The sequence below is a fragment of the Vicugna pacos genome, chromosome 12 (assembly GCF_048564905.1).
Source record: "Vicugna pacos chromosome 12, VicPac4, whole genome shotgun sequence".
NCBI lineage: Eukaryota > Metazoa > Chordata > Mammalia > Artiodactyla > Camelidae > Vicugna > Vicugna pacos.
In genome coordinates this window covers 19026377-19045680 of record NC_132998.1, presented here as the reverse complement: position 1 = coordinate 19045680, position 19304 = coordinate 19026377, and the positions used below count along the sequence as shown (strand labels likewise).

Here is a 19304-nt window from a genome sequence, read left to right as displayed (position 1 = left end):
TTAAAACTTTAATACTTCAGTGGGGAGGGTAGAGCTCAGTGGAAGTTTCCAGGTTCAATCCCCAGTACTTCCGCTAACAAGAAAAATAAAATAAAATGTTAATATCAGTCTTCATTAAAAAAAAATTTAACACTTTAATACTCTAAAGCTTTCAATAGTTAATTTGGTATAATATCCGAAAGATTACCAAGTCTGGTTTCAAATTGTTGATGCTAAGTCGTGAGAGCTGCCGATCGCAGCTCTGTTCTCTCTGTCTCGTTCACTGTCGAGCATGTGCCAATACACAGTAGTTGAGTTTTAAAAACATTGTGGGAAAAATAAAGGCAAAGACGTTTATTAAAAAAGGTTAAACTACCACCTCTTGGATTATTTAACGTTCTATACTTGTGGCTAACTCAGAGACCTTTGATATGAGTGAAAGCCACAGGGCAGTGAGCCTGACATCGTGTTAAAGTCAGTAGAACTCTTGGTGCTAAATCAGGGCTTAGACTTCTGCAGTATCTAGCATAAATATTCACACTGTGTTCAGGAATTCCTATATTCAAATTATTATTATAAATAATCCAATGGGAATTTATATTCTGAGTTATTATTTAAGCATGGCATGCCTAAATTAATTCAAAAGGACTTTAAATTAATCAATTGAATCACTATAAAATTAAGAAAAACAGATTTTTAAAAGTTTCCTGTAGTACACACACAAAATCAGACGGACATACAAGTACACGCACACCTTATCACCCCCACCCTTCCCTCACACACACAGGTGAATGTGAAGAAACCCAGAAAAGAGATAACACTTATATAGGCAGAAAGATATGTCCAGATCATCAGAGTCAAGTCAAAGAGAATAGTTGAGGTAGTTTTTCAAGTATTTGGGTCAGAGAAACACACATTTACCTCAGATACTTGGATAATTGCCTCTGCTTTCCACTTGCTTTGGCCAAGAAAGTTTGCCACAGAGACAGACTCAGGATTCCATCTCATCAGTCCTTGCAGGACCGAGACGGGAAAATGGCCCTCGCTGCCCACACTGGCTGGAAACAGGGACTGACTAGGCGCCATTCGGAGGCGGCCTGACCCCACTTGGCACTAAACTGCACCAATGCGCCTATTAATAGTGAAGCCCGCCCAGAAATTAAGCATTCTCCTTTCCATCAAGAACCATCAAATTCAAAAGCCGCTAAGGGCCGTTGCTCCATAACTGTTAAATGCTGAAGCGGAAGTAATGAGCTGAAGTGCGTATCTGTTTACAATAAACTCAGAACTTAGCAAATAGCCTGATCGTTTCAAAGTTAGAACTTACCAGTAGTTTAAAAGCTCTAGGAAAAATAACAGCTTTTCTAATTACTACTAAAGTTATAAAGTACATCCATAATTGGAAGTTCTATTTCTCAATGTAAGTTCAGTGTAAATTGACGTAAACTCAAGGGAATGTTCAAATAGATCAACAAGGTAGGTAACTCATTCAGAATGAGTCACAATAGTGATGCTTTAAGATGGATCTTGAAAGTGATCTGCTTTAAAACTTTATTTTATAATTTAAAAAATTAAAACCTAACAGTGTAAGGGCTATAAACTGGTAGACGACACGATAAAGCAAGCCCTGATGTAAATTTAGATTGCTTTTCTTTTTCCTCGCTGGTGGACGGTGAGAGAAGTTTCCTTGCAGGATTTCTTCTCTTCTTCAGTCAATTGCTCCTCTCTTTGTCTTATAATCAAACTGATCAGCTTTTGGCAAACTGGAATTTATTCTCTGCCACACAGTCGGTCTCACCCATAATCAGCAGACTTGCTGTTCCTTCTTGATTTCAGAAGAGAAAGCAGGAAAGTTTTACAGCACATAATAGCTTGGGATGCTTTTAGACGCTGTACCTCACTGCTCCATCATAGGTTTCATACATCAGTGTATATTTACCAGACAATAGTGCCAAATTATGCTGACAGTTATGTCAGATTACAAGAGCAGGACAGACAGCGCTATCCAAAACTCTTTATGGGCATGAATAACTGGCAATTAGTTCATATTTTGAAAATTTCATAATATGAAATTAGTTCATATTTTAATTTATGTTGACGAAATACTATGTTTGCAACTCCAGTCTTTATGCTATGAAAAGACATAATGTAAAATAAAAATATATATGATTATATAATTTAATGTATACTATATGAATAAAATAATATAATTATATGATATATTATAATAAAATACATATTGTGTGTTATATATTTATTATATTATATAGGGATATATAATATTTATTAAAGGTTTATTATTTACCAGGCACTATTTTAAGAGATGGATACCATTATTGTCCCCATTTTACATATGAGGGAGTTGAGTCCCAAAGAAGCTAAGTTACTTGCCCAAGGTCTAACAGCTACTAAGTAGAAGGGCAAGATTTGAATATAGACAGTCTGACTTCAAATGCAACACCCAGCTCATTGCTATAACATAATCAAACACTAATTCAAATGCCTTCAGTGAGAAAAATAATCAATGTGGAAAAAATTTAAAATGTAGCCTTTCCCTTTTTAGTAAGAAATGTTTATTCTGTAGAAAGTCACCGATGCAGATTTTGTGATTTTATTTTTGCCTTTGATATAGTTTATGGTTGGTTTAATAAAAAGGGGGAAATACAGCAATTTAAAATATATTTTTTCAGCTAGTCAAAGTTATAAAATTATAATTACAATAGCAGAAACAGTAAATAAATCATAATAGATGGTTTTAAGCTTGATTTTAAAATGTGTTCTTTGGTTTTAAAAATAGTTCATTTGAAACATTTAAAATGTTTTAGATTAGAATGTATGTGTCTAAAGGACTTTCATATAAATTTTATCACGCCATCCTAATAAAATTGCTGTGTGCTTACAGTGCAGGAACCAGTCATCCATTCATAGGCAAAGAACGTTCAAAACAGAAGAAAAAGAAAATGCAAATATCCCTGAGAGCTCACATTAAAAAGCCAGAACTTGGCCAGTTATCTGTGCTCCAAATTCACTACAGAACTCACTTTTCCTCACTACTCTGTAATGTTCAACTTCCCCAACTGTAAAAATCAGATCATATAATTTTTATTATACATCTGTTTTACTGTTGGAGTATGTTTTTATCAAATTAGTTAAATTGTCCACCCAAAGGCATTGATAATTCAAGATTCGTTTAGAGAGTAGAGTAAAGTTTTAAGTTATTGGAAATCAGAATTTCATAATATCTTCTCTTTTAGGCTCATTTTATTTAAAAAAAAGAAGAGAAAAATGCCTTAGCTTCATCACTGAAAAAAGTAACCAATAAAAAGACTCAATTGTATAAAATCCCTTTATAAGCAAAACTATTTTTTAATTTATGATTTTTTTGAAGTCTGCCATTTCCAGTCTCAGGAATGTACGATTATTTCCTTCTGGTGCCTTTTGCAGACTGGCTTCCCGCCACCAGCATCTCCTCCCCACCAGCCAACCACACCAGCTCATGCCGTGGAAATTTGACGGGGGTCACAGAACTTTTTATACCTAAGCAAATGCAAATGAAGGCAACTTGGAGAAAGCTTTTACTCACTAAACCTATGGTCAACTGAAAAAGTTGCAGAGAGGAGATTTTAGTCCTTTTGAAGTCCCATCACATAGCTCCTCAAACTGCCATCGTCACTGGGATTAAGACATAATCAAAGAGAAAGGGAGAAATGTTAAAAGGGTCTGCCACTGACTCTGGAATTGTTATTGGTTCCTACATACCAGCTATTTCATAGTTTGTGTCCTCCCTAATTCTTCCACAAAGGTCACTACAGGGTCCTGTACTTATGTGACAGAACCCTCCTTGTCCATGTGTTACCTAAATTTGGCTGAGGACATCACATTAGTTCAGCACAGCAGGGAGCTCTCAATTTTTTTCTCTGCCACAGCACTTTTCCATTGGAGTGTTTACCTGCCCCATACACTCATGAGTGGTTGCAGATTCTGGAGTAAATCCAAAACATCTTTTTTTTTTTTCCAAAAAGTACAACACCATTTTAATTTCTAATTGTCCAATGGTAGTAATGATCACTCTGTGGACATGGGACAAGGTCAGGAAGTTGGTTGTGGTTCACGTGCATTTCCCAGGGCACTGTTTTGGTTCCCCCCCCCCCCCGAGAACACCAGCCTTTTTATCTGAAAGTGTATCTGGACGAAAGTGAATGAAAGTTAGCATATTAAAAGGATAACCTTGAATCCACTTCATTTTTACCAAAAAAGTATCAGTGTATGAATTTTTAATATTACTAGTAGCAAATAATCTGTGACCCCCCAGAGTGTAGCCAGCCCTGGTGTGAGTGTCATTGAATAGTCTGAGCTCTGTCACACTGAAGAATACACTTCTGAATGTCATCTTGCTACAGTTTTACTCGCTCCCAATAACCAGTGCATGAGCGCCCTTCCCTCCTCCCCAGCACCCTCCTAAGAACTTCTCCAGGGGCTAGGGACCGTTCCCAGTTGGAACACACCAGGTACTTCTGATGTCCGTGGTTTTAAGAACTTGGAGGACCGCTGTTTGGTATGTTCCTTCAAAGACTGGAAGCTATGTTACTAATTCAAGAAATAGCCCTCTAACATGGAACAGTTTAGGGAGGCTCCCTGTGTGACCATTCGCTGCTCCCTCTCTCCGCAAAATATACCAAAACCTCATTTAAGAGCGGAAAAAAAGAAAAGAATATATCTAAAATTAGCAACTTCAGTTCTCATCGAAAGGACTTGGAAGTCTCTTGTGTTTGAAGTGACAAATGCATTTTGTGACCTTTGTTACCATTTATCATAGGGCTAAATTAGCAGTTGGCAGTTTCCTTTGCAAGTTTTCCAAGATACTGTTTCTCCTGTTTAAGTAACTATCTCCGGGGGAAACTAGTGGTTATAAAGTGGCCTAATACGAATCATCCAACTCTCCCTGGCTATGGTTAGGGAAAAGAGGCGGTTGATCATCTTGTTAGTTACATAAATTTCTGTAGTGATATAGTTGTATTGATATTTGCCTACAGTCGTTAAAAGGTCTGCACAGTGCAACAGAAAAGGTATGCCTTTTGGCATGAGGCAAACATGGATTACAAATACACCGCACCTGCTGAGTAACCTGGGGTCTTACGCCAGTCAGTTAATCACTATAAGCCTCGGAGTCCATATTTATCAAAGAGAAAAATGATAAGTTACAGTTCACACGTAGCCCATGGTGACTTTTTATAAATATTTTCTTCTACTTCCTTCCCCTTTGCTATTAATATCTATACAGACCTAAAATATAAATATAATATTACTCAGGACAGAGAGTCCTATGATTTCTAGCCCAAACCACAGATTAATTTTTCAATCACAGCTTAAATTCATCTGTGGGGTTTTTTTTTTCCCCCTTAGTTAGAAGCCTTGAAGGCATGAGTATACATTTGAGTGGGTAGACTTGTGTTATGTAGAGTGAACTTTTAAAGGGTCTAGGAGTTTGGGGTTTTTCAGTGTGGGTGGAGGGTTCCAGTTACAACTCGGTTCTTCAGAAAGTCAGTCACTGTTTCTGAGGGAAACAGGTTTGACTGGGTCAAAGCTTGTCACTTGGGTCTAGGAGAAGGGATTTTTCTTTGTTCGTTAATTCAACTTACCCATTAAGGACACATGACCCATTCCCATAGTGCACGGCTTCCTGCTCCTAAATGGGCAGCCACACTTGCCCTTCAGCCTTGGTCTTTCCTCTTGCAGGTAAAAGCAGGAAAGATGGAGAGAAAAACATGGTGGATCCTTTTCTCCCCGTCTGTGCGAGCCTGCCTCCAACCTGGTGATCGTTGACACTCACCATATGTGTGAAAACTTTTTTTTTAACATATTATACTAGATTTTACTAATTAACTCAATCGTGTAGCTTCTACAGTTCCCCACCCCAACCCAAATCTAGTTCTTAGAGGATTTTTCCTCTTTTGAAACATCTAAACATACTTTGAGCAGAAAAATATTTTAAGATATAATTATCTAGCTTCACTAATATCTGAAAAATGCCTAGTCAACTAACTCAATATATAATGGCCAAGTGAAATTTTTGTGTTTCCATGCCCTGTTTTTCTTTGAAATTACATATCTCAGAAATTTAGCTCATTATCTGAAAAAAAAAATGAAGAACTGGTGAATTATAAAACAGGAGTATTGCCACTGAATGGACTGTTTGATTTACCCAAGCAGGTAATGAACAATGTTGTTGTCAAATTCACTAATGTCATGTTAATTAGGATGGAAGCTAAGGGACATTACTCCAGTGGCCTTTTGTATCCTGGTGCCATATATATTCTTTGGCAAGAAAAGATGAAAAGCAGCAATAAACAACCGAAGACTGCCCACGGCTCTGTAGGGTTTTTGGAACAATTCCTGGGATTGGGAAGTGACAATAGACAGCACATGGAGAAAACTGTCATCTCTGTAGCAAGATTTAAATGAAGATGACTAAGCCATTAATAACAGCACGCTTACCTATTTAATTCCGTTGCCTCCTAACATCAGCCTTCTTGAATCTTTTCTTTTGAAAGGAAGGTTGAGACTTTTTGGAAGGACGTGGGCAGAAGTAAGAGATTAAAATTGAAGTGTATATAATTCTTTCTGGAACTGCTTACATTTCATAGTTAGAAAATAGTTTCATTTTCCCCTTTGGTCAAAGAGACGTGCTTAAAATTCTTATTTCTTTGCAAGAAATAATTTTACTCTTCTTAAACAAGTTTATAGTTAGCTGTGGGATACTGTATGGATTTCTGATTTAGTGACTTTAGCACCCCTGTTTGTGGTTGGAAGAACACTCAGGAACGATTTGAGCGATATGTATATTACTCTTAAATAAATACAAAGTTAAAAATAATTTATTAGTCATCATAAAGGAATACATGGCTCTGGCTCAAAGTGTTACTTATTTCCATCGCCTTTGTTTTATATTTTCTAGTCTCAATTATTGACAGAGAAGGAAGTGTCTTAGAATTTAGAGGAGAGATCTAGGTCGATTGCCCTTTTAGTAAGATATTTAAAAATAATTTGAGATTGTCATGTATCCGTAAACATCGTCATGGAGACGTGCATGAATCATCACTGTGGGCATCTACTTGCATAGTCCATAACTGAAAGTATACCACCAAGACCAGTTAGGAATATCATTTGGGAAATAAGAAAAATTAGAAAGGAAACCACACGACCAGTATGATGAGTGCCAAAAAAGGAAGAATATTCTTGTTTGGATAAACTGCGTTAGTATCAGTGGGAATTATATAGACACACTCACCTCCCTTTGGCTTCATTCTCCTTTCTAACGGGGATCTATGTTCACTTTCATCAATGGTAGAAGTTAAAATATAAATGTTACAGGTTAAAAAACTGCTCCTATTAAATGGTAGAGATATTTAATAGTCAGCTTCTTCTTAACACAGCCTTATACAGCAACAAGACCACACATTGATTTTGTGCTTTATTATCTTATAATAAAGCCATTGTCCTTACTAATTTTCAGAGCAAGAACGGGCCTGTAGTAAGAAAGGGATTTTAATTGACATATTTTGGTAAAGAAGAAGACACTTGCCTTAATATAACTGATGTTCTTTCAGCATTGTTGTTTCTAGATTTCTTTTTTTAAAGGAAGAGAATTTGTTCTGAAACTTTTTTCTTTTCCTTAACATGCAAACTTTTCATTAAAAATTGCTATTTTAGTAAAAATAAACAGTGAACTACAGGATATCCGTGTCTGGTGCTTTGCTTTTAATTACTTACTGGGGAATTACAAGTGGAAAAAGAATGACACTGGGATGTCTCTCCTGCTGAGGGTCAAGGCTTGTATTCAATGTGTGCTTGGTGGAGTGAAGTCCCAAAGGACCAGCAGTTTTTTGGGGGTCCAGTTCCAATTACAGTTATTTGGGAGCCAGTCAGTGTCTAAGAGGGAGAAAGTATGTTAGGGTCACTGCCTAAGGATGGGCGCTGACTCAGGTGATGTCTGGCGTAGAGTTACTCACGGCTGCTATGCGTCTTGTTTAATCCTGGAGGTTCCAATTTCAAATCTTCTATCTCGTTTGACTTACCGGAAAATAAGTCTCAGTTAATGACTAAGAAAATATAATCAGCTTTTGGTGTGTGAATGATCATTTCAAAGAAGGTTTTTTTTTTCCTGCTTTTTTCTCTCCAGTGTCTAAACTTTTCTTCATTCAATATTACTACATTCCTAAAGAAGAAATGACAGAATACATAAGTAATTGTATTTCTGCCCTTTTCCATTCTAATTACTTTACCTATGAATGAGAACTGGGTGGAAATAGCTCTGTATTTTGTTTATAAATAGGTTTTTTTCCCCTAAAAACAATAATAAAATTCAAGAAAGATTAACCAATACTTTTATGGTGATCAAAAAGAGTGGGGATGTATTGAGGAGGAAAGATGTGTTTTTCTGTACTTACCTGAGTTAACAGATCACACAAATATTGAAAAAGCTATAATCAATGTTTTATAGTTTTTTTATTTCCTAAATATACACTAGTACCCAAGTAATTCATATTCTCCCCAACAAGCAAGATCTCTGAAGGAAAGCAGTCAATACCATTTTTAAATTTCATTCTGACAATGCTTTTTTCTAAATAATTGTTTATACTACAATTAACTGAAAAGCTATTCTCATGGCAAATCAGTTGGGTTCAAATCTTAGCTTTGTCATTTGCTAGCCGGGTGACTGTGATCATTTTATTTAATCTGTCCAGGTCTGCATTTCCTCATCTGTAAAACAGTGAAAATAATAGTGCCAAATCATAGGGTTATTGGTAAGAGTCATAAAAGAGTTAGCAATGACTCTGATATAATAAGGACTCAATTAAAATATTATTTTTATTAAAATATACAATATAAATTTTATTTTTTTTGTATCCACTAACATTTGTTAGTTATGAGTTCATACTTGTTTTAAAAATGCAGACAGAGCTAAGAAAACAACAGTGTAAATGTGTCAGGGTTCAGTTAGTTCTCTGCAGGTTTTTTGTGGACAGGCACATTTGGGCTGTATGATTGAATTTCAAACAGGCTTTTTCTCATTTTGCGTGGGTTGTGCCAGGAAACCCAGCCTCTTGTCCTGACTCTGTGTTCTGTCACAGACTAGCTGTGTGAGTCTGGCAATAACCCCTCTGGACTTCAGCATCCTTTTGTGAAATGTACAGATACTGGCTTCAGTAAACTCTAAAATGTGTGTGAGCTACATTAGATATCAAAATGTTTCCATTATTTGCCTGTAGTCAGTGATTTAATAGTAAAAACATGAAGAACTCATATAAATTTAGGGAAAGAGCATATGGATGTGGCCAAGGAGAGGTTTTTGAACTGCAGATGCTAGGGGAATGTTCTGGCTATTTCCGCAGTGCTTTACTGCGTAAAAAACATGACAGACACAAGTGTCAGTAATTATAGACCCCTTTAGCCTGACTTTGAAGAATCTGCAAAATATAACGCTAACAAGGACCTGGATAGACTGCTAACTATCTCCCATAGGTGAGATTTTATGGAACTTTCTCCATCAGGGATCTCTGAGAGGGATATTTAAAGCCAGAGGGAAAGATTATAATGGGTGAAGAACAAAGATAGCTGAGGGTAATGTAAATAAAAAGGAAGGACAGTCCACAGTGGCAGCATCTACCTGACGAAGTATGGAAAGGCCGTGGTTGAATGCTATGATTTTGAAAGTCCTGATAGATAAAACTGTATTCATAAAAACTAAAAACAAGAAGCATAATTTGAATATTTTATCCCCTCCTTCATATCTTTTTATCATTTCCTTCTCTTTCCAGCTCCGCAAGTATTTACTGGTAGTGAGAAGAATTGATGAAAAGCCTTTGCCAGGGCTAGTCAGAGAAATATTCCAGTTCTTTCTTTTCTTCCCCCACATGGATCTTTAATGATAAAAGCAAAAAAAAAAAAAAAAAGGAAGGAAGAAAAAGAATGGAAGAGTAAAATAATTTGTGGTTTAGTATACCCGGACATTTTAATGCAGGTCAAATTCCGAAGGTCCTTTCTATCTGACAAATTTCTGTTTCATGATCATTTCAATTTTGTATAAACAGTGTCCTGAGCAACCATTGGCTGTCTGCTGGAGGACACCTAAGAAACTGGAAAGATTTATTAGTAGATTAATAATGAAATGACCTGCATTGAGTGGTTCATTTGCTTATATTTTTCCCTGGTTTCAATTCTTTCCTTAAAGATGTCTTACAAGCGTTTGCACAGTGTTAAGATCGTAAAAAAGAAAAAAGAAAAAAAGAAACAAACTTTAGAGTCAGAATTATACATTGCTTTTTGGTCATTGACAAAAAAATCAGAAGGATGGCCATTTCCTAAATGCCTTCCTTTGTGCGAGGCAACTGGCAGTTGCCTTATTTTATTTTCTACCAAACATGATTTTCTTCCCATTCTGAACAAAAAAACTGAACAAGTTAACACCAGCTCCGCCGCTTTGAGAGCCTTCCCTCTGGGAGACAGCTGGACCAGTTTGTCTCCGTAGCATCCCTGTATTTTTTGCTGCGTCCTGATTCCTTAGTACACACTAGAGAGCGTTCACGTTCCCAGTCTTTCCTTACCTCCATCCAGTCCACCAGAAACACCTTACTTTTGAGTGAAAACAAGTGGTAAATGAACAATCTGGTAAACAGGGCACTGCTAATTATTAACAAGTATTCCTCCTGTCCGATGCTTTCTGAAGTGCAGAAAGTGCTTACGGGATTAACAATAATAATATTAACAGCTAAAGGTTACTGAGGGCTTCATTCTTTCAAGATTTTATTTCAATCCTCACAACAGTCCTATCCGGTCAATTTTTATTACTCCTATTTTACAGATGAGAAAATAAAAGCTTAGTAAATTTGAGAAACTTGCCCAAGATAAATCAAGGCACAGAATTTAAAGTCAAGCCTGTCTTAACTTTAAAATCTCTGTGCATTAATAGTGTACTTTCTCTGAGGTATTTTTCTTGGGAGATATTTGTAGTCAATTGTTAGATGAACAACTCTATATGAAGTGAAATTTTACCAGCTGAAATTGTCACACCAGGGTTTTGAGGATATCAACCAACTCCTTTCCATTTATTTTCTCAATTTCACCTTCTTATGATGATAACAATATCTCAAGGCAGATAAGAGAATGGAGATGGTGTTCATGGATGACCATTATGTTTTGAGAACTATCTGAAGGTCAATTGTGATAAATTCATTTATGTCTTCACTAAATATTTATTGAGAACCCACTATAGTCCAGGCATATATCAGAGAAAAAAGGCATAAATGTAATTTTAGTCTTTTGCTGAACAATGAATGGGTGACCGAATAAATTGTTAGGCAGATAGTCCCTAATATGCTAATATGCTAATACACTAATATTATCTGATTTTAATCTGACCTTTTAGGAAATCATTCATTTGCCACTCCAAGAACTTCAGAGAATTACAGCAGGGAAATAATTTACACTTTAATGGTTAATGACCAGCCTATGGCAATTTTGTCTTAAATTCCCTTTAACACTTTCCGAATGCCATACACTTATGCTCAGAAAAAGGGTACAAATGCCTGCATTACATGTAAGACTTTCTCTTCCTTTTAACAATTTTTTTATTATTTTTCATTTGTAATTTTTAATTCTAATACTCTGAAATGTTCCACTCAGTACTTGACTTGGATGATCTTTCATGTGAAGTAAGGAACGTCCTGGTTTTGATCAAGAATGTATGCAGTATTCCCATGTGGTTTTACATATGAAAAACGCAGTATGTTCTTTCTGAATATCTAATGTGTTCTGTATAATTTATGTGGCCGTTTTCATTAATTTTGGATGGTGTTATTATTGTTACATTTACTTAACGTCAAGAAATATTCAGTACATTCTTACAGATTATACATTTACAAAAATTTATTTACCTTTATTAATTTTTGTTGTGTATTTCCAGATAATAAAATGTACTACCATCCATAGGCTGTGTCTTGTGTTATTTTCGTATTAGTAGTGATGCTGTCGTGTTAATCTACCCACACGTTTCCCTCCTTGGGACCAACTGCAAGGAAATTAGTGAAGGCATGGAGTATCGCACATACCTTTGCAAAGACCAAAGTCCATGTGGAGAAAAAAGGCCATATAGATTAAGTGTCAGATTTTCCACTTAAATAGGAAGGCACTTCTTTTCAGCTAAAAGATTAAAAACATGTGTCTTCATACTTTATTCAGTATGAAAATAAAAGGTGTTGACTGTTATATTCACTATGCCTAATTCAGTTGGGAATGACCTCCTTGCTAATACAAAGAAAACATTTGGCATTGTCTGAAATGTCCATCCTAGATGCCACTTTACCACCTAAAGGACCCCCCACATTTTAAAAAACAAGAAACCATGATGCACAATATAAGTATCTTGTCTGCCGTAATCACGACATTCACTGCTGTCTCTTACACTTACTCATATGCTGGTCCATTTCAGCCTTTTGAAGACAAAGAGTTGTTCAAAAAACCTAAAAGTTATGTCTCATTGATCTTTGCATCTCTACCACCCAGCGCAGGGCTGTCAGTTTAGAAGATAAATGAATGTTGGTACTGAATTATGAAGCATCCGTGAAAGCCAATTTTTTAACATTGTGTTATGTTCTGCAGTAAAAACTCTTCTGGCTTAAGACTCTTTGGTATATTATTTGATGTTTTCAGAGCATCCCTGGTATATCTGAGTTGACAGTTGTTTTCTACATTTTATATAAGTAGAAGTATTTATTTTAATATTATTTATTTCTATGACTGTAACTAACATGACATGTATTACCCAAAATGATACATGCCATCATTCCCAGAAACTTCTGCTCCAAGTAAAATACATTATCTATCACATTTAAGGTTATTAAAAGTATTTGTTCTATTTTGAGGAGGCAGAATGATATATTTGACTATTCTTATATCTGGACTGTGCTGTCATTTCTGATGCTGCATTGGGTGAGCATTCATTAAATCTCACTGTCCTACAATCTACTATGTCCCTTTGATGCCACTTGCATCTAATGAGTCAAAGATGATCACTGCATCTATTTTATGACTCAAGGATTATCATATGTATCCTGAACAATAATACCATTTTAAAGGACAGCATTTATCTCCTTTCTTAAAAAGAAGATGTCATGAAACCATTTAGTAAAAATCAGAAATACTATTACTATTGCTTCTTACAGTTTATATTCAAAAGGAATGTGGCAACCCTGATCATATGGTATAAAAGCTCTTTAGAGTAATTGCAAGGAGGACATTTTTGTATTCTAATGTGCATTTAATTTGCTAGTTGGGATTCATTGATTCATTACCCAAATTTTCATTGCAGGCCCTCCCGGCCCTCCCGGTGGTCTGCGAATAGAAGACATCAGAGCCACCTCAGTGGGACTCACTTGGAGCCGCGGTTCAGACAATCACAGTCCCATATCCAAATACACTATCCAGACCAAGACTATTCTTTCCGATGACTGGAAAGATGCAAAGACAGGTGAGTTGCATTTGTTGGATTAATCTGTACGTATTTTTAGATGAATTATTGCATCAGGAACAAACAAAAAGTCTTGGACTGTTTAAGAATTTTATCATCAACCCTGAATGCATTCTTTTTTTTTTTAGTATTTCAATGCTTTGGTAGTGAAGAAAACTACAGCAAACTTAAATATTTTAAAAACTATACGTAAAGAAGCAGCATGTCTAGGCCTATAAGGGGCAAGCAGAGAGAGGCTTCCTGGGTGTCTTATTTGAGTTACATGTAATTCTAAGAGGCAGCAGGAAAAAATGATAGAAAATGGAGCTTTTTTTGGCAATTGGCATCTATAACTTATTTATGACCCATTTTATCCAATTATATAAGTACTATAGTTCTACATTTAAAAAAAAAAAGCCACAATTGATCATAAAGATTGAGCACCCAGATCTTACTACCATAACCCTTTACTTCCTGAGGATGACCTTGCCTCGCTTGAATTTTCTCCAAACAGGTTTTTAAAGCAGTTTAGTATCACAGCCTTCTTTTCCCCACCTCATATTAAGATTTCCTAAAAGTAAAAGCTAATTAAGAGAAAGTGGGTAGTTGCTGTTGTCTGTAAGTACTGCCATTGTCATTTCTTCATCACCAGCATACACATCGCTTTATTTTCTCCTAGAACATCAAAGAAGATAGAGGATTTTTGATAAAATAACTTGTTTATATTTGTCATTGTTGACAATATTTTTAACCAAACTTGTAGTTGTCAGAATTTATTTTAGATACATAAAGAAGAAGCATAGAAATATGGGCTCAGCTGTCATCAGAGGGGAGAAAAGAGATAAAAGTGAATAGAATGTTCTTTTTTAAAAAATGAAAGAGTTCATCATCCCAGCATAGCTTAAACCTACTCCTTTTAGTTTTATCTTAACATAAGGGAATTTATTTGTATTGCTCCCTGAGAAGTTTTCATTTAGATTCACTTTTTTTGATAATTCCTCCCTATCATAGGAAATGAATGAAATATAAACTTGAAATCTGTTACAAGGGTTTAGGATATATTTTAGTATTAAGTAATTCTCCACATAAGTGTATGAAGTTCAAATCAATTAGACACAGGTGAAACATTTCTATTACATTATGCTTTGCATGTAAGAATTACCTATAAATATACTTGGCAAAATCAGACCATTTGAAAAACAATTTCAGAAACCATTTAGATGTTTAATAAACATAAAGCATGAGCAATTTCTACTTCTCTGAAGAGAATGAAAATGAATGATAATGAAAAAACTGTAGGTAATATTAGATATCTAGCTAAATTGACATTGTTTATAGATACTGGAGAGCAAATGAAATAAACACATGGTTAAAATTTGGTTTGGCTTTAAAAAAGGAATAATAATTGTCATTTCCATTAGTTATGAATGCTTACCATGTAGCTCAATTAAAACATGGTTCTCACTTATAAAAAAAGTATTCCGCTATAAAGCAAGTTCCATGAGGGTGAAGACTTTTGTCTTATTCACTGTTCTATTCCTAGCAGTTAGATCAGGACCCACAGTGTTGATTCATTGAATATATATTTGTTGAGTTCCCACTGCATGTCTGAACCTATCCTAGACGCTGGATACATAGTTGGCCAGCAGTGAACAAAACGGAGAGAGAAAAACAAAAAAACCAAAAAACAACAAACAAAAACCCTGCCTTCAAGAAGCTTACATTCTAGTAGGAGAGAAGATGGTAATAAACAAATAATTCAAATGTATAGTAAGTCACATGATGATTAGTGCTAAAAAGAAATGATAAAGAAGGGGGGTGGGGAGGCAAGGGTTGAATTTAAATAGGGTGCTTCTTTTTGTGTGTGTTGATGCTTTCTTTTTTTATGTATATATATTATTTGTTGAAGTAGAGTCAATGTACAATGTTGTGTCACTTTCTGATGTACAGCACCATGCTTCAGTCATACATGAACATACATATATTCGTTTTCATATTCTTTTTCACCATAAGTTTCTACAAGATATTGTATATAATTCCCTGTTCTATAAAGGATGAACTTGTTTATTGTGTATATAATATCAGTCAGTATCTGCAAATCTCGAACTCCCAATTTATCCCCTCACACCCCACTCCCCCCTGGTAACCACAAGTTGTTCTCTATGTCTGTGAATCTGTTTCCGCTTTGTAAATGAGTTCATTTGTCTTTTTTTTTTTTTCAGATTCCACATATGAGTGATATCATATGATATTTTCCTTTCTCTTTCTGGCTTACTTCACTTAGAATGACCATCTCCAGGTCCATCCACATTGCTGCAAATGTCATTATTATGTCTCTTACTTTCCTGCCACTCCCCCAGCCGCACATGGGCACTTACCCATATTCAGTGTAAGGCTCAGAATGCACAGAGGGTCTCAATTTTCCTGCTCTGCTCTTGAACTTAAACAGATCTGAGGTGCCTGTGCCTTAAAGGGTGGTCTCTTATCTCTCTTGCCATACTCCCAGACTTTCTTGAGTACACCTGGTGAAGCCTGCAGAAAGGAATTGGTCAACAGCCAGACTCTCCTAGATCTGGGGTCTCCCAGGGATTCAAAATAGCCATGCCAGCCTGCATTTTGTCTTTAAATATCCTTGAAAAGTTAAACTGCTTTCTTCTATACATCGATGACTAGGTCCTCCTTTTCGCTATTAGTCTACATATGATGATTTTAGTTGATTAGATTTCTTCACAAACTCAGCTCTCCGATAGGCTCTGAAAAGCAATATTTTGTAGATTCTCTGGTATGTTCTTCTTGTTAGTTGTGTAAGCAAAGTTCTCTTGTGACTATATCTTAAGAGGAAGTGGAAAATGCGCAGAGATGCAGAAATAAAACTCATGTGGTTTTTATTTACAGTGGTGTCCACTGAAAAAAGGAAGGTACAAGATTAATTCAGTTTTATGAAAGTGATTATTTAAGGTGTTCAATTTTTTCAAAGATACCAACGTTCAGCATTCCAAGGAGTAAATTTAGAATAATGAGGTGAGAGAAGAGACTGTATGTCTTTAACATGATCTACAGTAATTATCACTCCTCTCAAACATTTTAGGGGATGGCCAGCAGACATATGGTGTCATTCCTAGGCTTCTACAGGATGCTTAGGTCACATTGAGACGTTGTGTTTGATTCCATGCTGCTACTTTCAGGGGAAAAAAACATAGAATATTACTGGTGATGGTGTGTGTGTTTGTACAGAAGAGGGAGGTCGACCAGAATATAAAGAGGACCGGAGACCACGTTATCAGGAGCAACTGAGAGGAGTTGGGATATGTTCTCTAAAAAGGAGAAGACAAGGTCTTTATATATAAAGTTCTATCATGGTGAAGATTAGAATTAATTGTTATAAATCCTCCTCAAATATCATCTTAGCATATTCGTGTTTCTTTGGATTTTAGAGCATTTCCTCAGAATAGACTTTTGTCAGTTAAATTATTGAGTGTAAATATGCTTAAGCCCATGAGCTATATGACAAGCTTACACTGAAGGAAGGTGGAATAAGTTTTTATTCCCATCACCAGTATACAAGTATCCCTTGCCCCAGATCTTTACTGAGTGCCAAATTGATGGGTTACAGAAATGAAAAGAACATTCGGCTCATTGTAGGAGATTCACATTTTAGAATTTACCATTTTCTTTTTTGACTTTCTGTAGCTTCATGTTTGTTGTTCTTGTTTCAAATATAAATTTCTGGATGTTTGTGAAGCAACAGGCAAATTTTCCTTAGAGAAGAACTAATGAATCACACGTTCTGGGATGCCAAAGCACAGTTTGCTTCTTTTTTTGCTGCAAGGAACGCCTCTGGCTCCTCCCTGAGTCCTGCCAGATGATCTATGGGTTGAGTCTAGACCCTTCAACGTTACACTGAGTAGTTGTGTCAGAGCCAGAGTGAAGCCTTTAAACGCCCATTTTCATTCTCAAGCAACAGACCTGCTTTTTCAGTCAGAACCCCCAAGTGGGTCATCCTTTCTGAGTAGTTTCAAATACTTGGGTTTTGGAGGGAGACGGAGGATCCTAAAAGTTCTGTTTGTTTTTAAACCCCAAGGAAAGAACAGAACTCACTATGGCAACCTCCAAGAATCTAGAACACATGGGATTACATTACCTGGAGCTATCCTTGAAACAATCTGTTTTTTAGCCCAGAGGTCCTTTTGGCTTTCTGAAGCTGCTCAAAGAACTAGTGGGTGTGGTCTGAAGGCTGAGCACCACAAAGCATGGTTGCCAGGCGACTAAAACACTGTGAATATTGGCTCTGAGATACCCCTGAGGCTTGCTTCTCTTTTCCTCCAAATAGTCAGAAACGTTTTATTCTGAGCCTTATGGACTCAAGGTATTTGCAGTTAGATCTGTGGAGTATTGCTCATGGCTGGTTGTTAAAATAAGACCTTCTCAAGGGGATCTTTTGACCTGAGTACTAAAGTAAGGAGTGTGTCTCCTGCTGTATATCCCTTTGCTTGAAATTTATGCTTAGAAGTAAAACCAGATCAATATACAACATTTTAGTTGTTTATAAAGAGAAGCCTCTGACAGGCTTTATACTGTTAAAATCTGATTTTCAATACTGAGATTATCTGTAAAATGTGGCCTGACTCAGAACTGACGTAGTTAAAACTCGGGAGCTGGAGACCCCAGTTCTAATTCCCGGGACGTGCCTCTAATGTGCCAACTACTCCCCTCTCTTTCTGACTCCAGGAATAGCAAACAATTTGCAAGGAACTTGGCTGAAGAGAGGGGACACAGAGTCCCTCTGCTCCTGACTCGTGTCCACTTGGCTTGAAGCATGAATCTCCTTCCAAGGCAAAGATGACCTTTGCTTCCAACCTATGTGTGTGGGAGGTTTTGGAAAAATAAAATGTGTATCCAATAGTTCCTACCAGAGCAGAAGGGGTTGGAGAAGATTGCAAGAGGTACAAATCCATTTATCGGGACATTGAGGGCTCAGAATAAGAGAAATAAAATGTGTACTAAAGGTAAAACACGGTAGCAATGGAGGAGAGAAGTCAGAAAGGATCAAGTCACAGTTAAAGAGAGTGGTTGAGGGCTTAAGGGAATGAAGACAATTTTCACCCTGTGCTTTAGACAAGGCAGGATAGTTTATGAGCTGATTATAGGCATTAGAGGTACAGAGCGAAGATGTTTTGTGGTGGGGCATGGTAAAGGAGTGTCCTCTTTTATTCTACCAGCAGCCTGCCTGATTCAGGCTTGAAGGAGATAATAAAGTGATTGCTGTACACGTGGCCTGCTCCTTGCATTGAGATACTTGTCTCTCTAAACCAGCACAGCTTTTGTATTTATATTTTATTGCTATTTTTTAAAATATTTATCAAATACTTCTATTTGCAAAACATCATACTAGGTCTTCCAGGCCCCTGAGGGATTCCAAAACATGAATAAGTAAAATGGGGGGAGGGTATAACTCAGTGGTAGAGCGCCTGCTTAGCATGCATGAAGTCCTGGGTTCAATCCCCAGTACCACCATTAAAATAAATTAAAAAATAAACCTAATTATCTCTCCCCCCCAAAAATAAAATAAAATAAAATAATAAAAACATTAAAAAATTTTTAAAAGAGTAGTAAAACAAACATATATATGCCCATAAATGATAACCAGGAACAAACAAGGGGAACATGAAAACAGATGATGAGCATGGCCTCGCATGGACATAGCCAGTCTTGAGTTTTCCAGTTGTAAAGTGATGCTATGGGCTGCTTAGTTCAAAATTGGAGCTGGGAAAACAGTTAGAAAACAACCTTTTAAATCCTGCTCTTGTGATGTGGTATGGGT

The 19304-nt window shown here is 36.4% G+C and overlaps 1 protein-coding gene and 2 long non-coding RNA genes across 8 annotated transcripts in view; 2 read left to right on the top strand and 1 right to left on the bottom strand.

Annotated features, from left to right (window-relative positions):
- CNTN1 (contactin 1) overlaps nucleotides 1-19304 on the top strand; it is a 284008-nt gene that overhangs the window by 210956 nt on the left and 53748 nt on the right. For 3 of the 5 annotated variants that reach the window (XM_006202860.4, XM_072972986.1, XM_072972985.1), the window contains one exon: nucleotides 13346-13504. In XM_006202860.4, the coding sequence (XP_006202922.1) occupies nucleotides 13346-13504 (159 nt within the window). Of the gene's footprint in view, nucleotides 1-5715; nucleotides 6716-13345; nucleotides 13505-19304 lie in introns of those variants that run through there. The other 2 variants (XM_006202863.4, XM_072972987.1) reach the window with 1 other exon arrangement.
- On the bottom strand, nucleotides 7769-17533 carry LOC140700149 (uncharacterized). Of its 2 annotated transcripts, XR_012078406.1 has the most exons (4): nucleotides 17149-17533; nucleotides 15862-16387; nucleotides 12087-12177; nucleotides 7769-8194 (listed from the first exon to the last, which is right to left on the bottom strand). It is a non-coding gene; the product is annotated as an uncharacterized lncRNA (long non-coding RNA). The 2 variants fall into 2 exon arrangements; XR_012078407.1 differs by lacking the exon at nucleotides 12087-12177.
- LOC140700150 (uncharacterized) lies at nucleotides 17631-18385 on the top strand. Its single transcript, XR_012078408.1, has 2 exons — nucleotides 17631-17849; nucleotides 18212-18385. It is a non-coding gene; the product is annotated as an uncharacterized lncRNA (long non-coding RNA).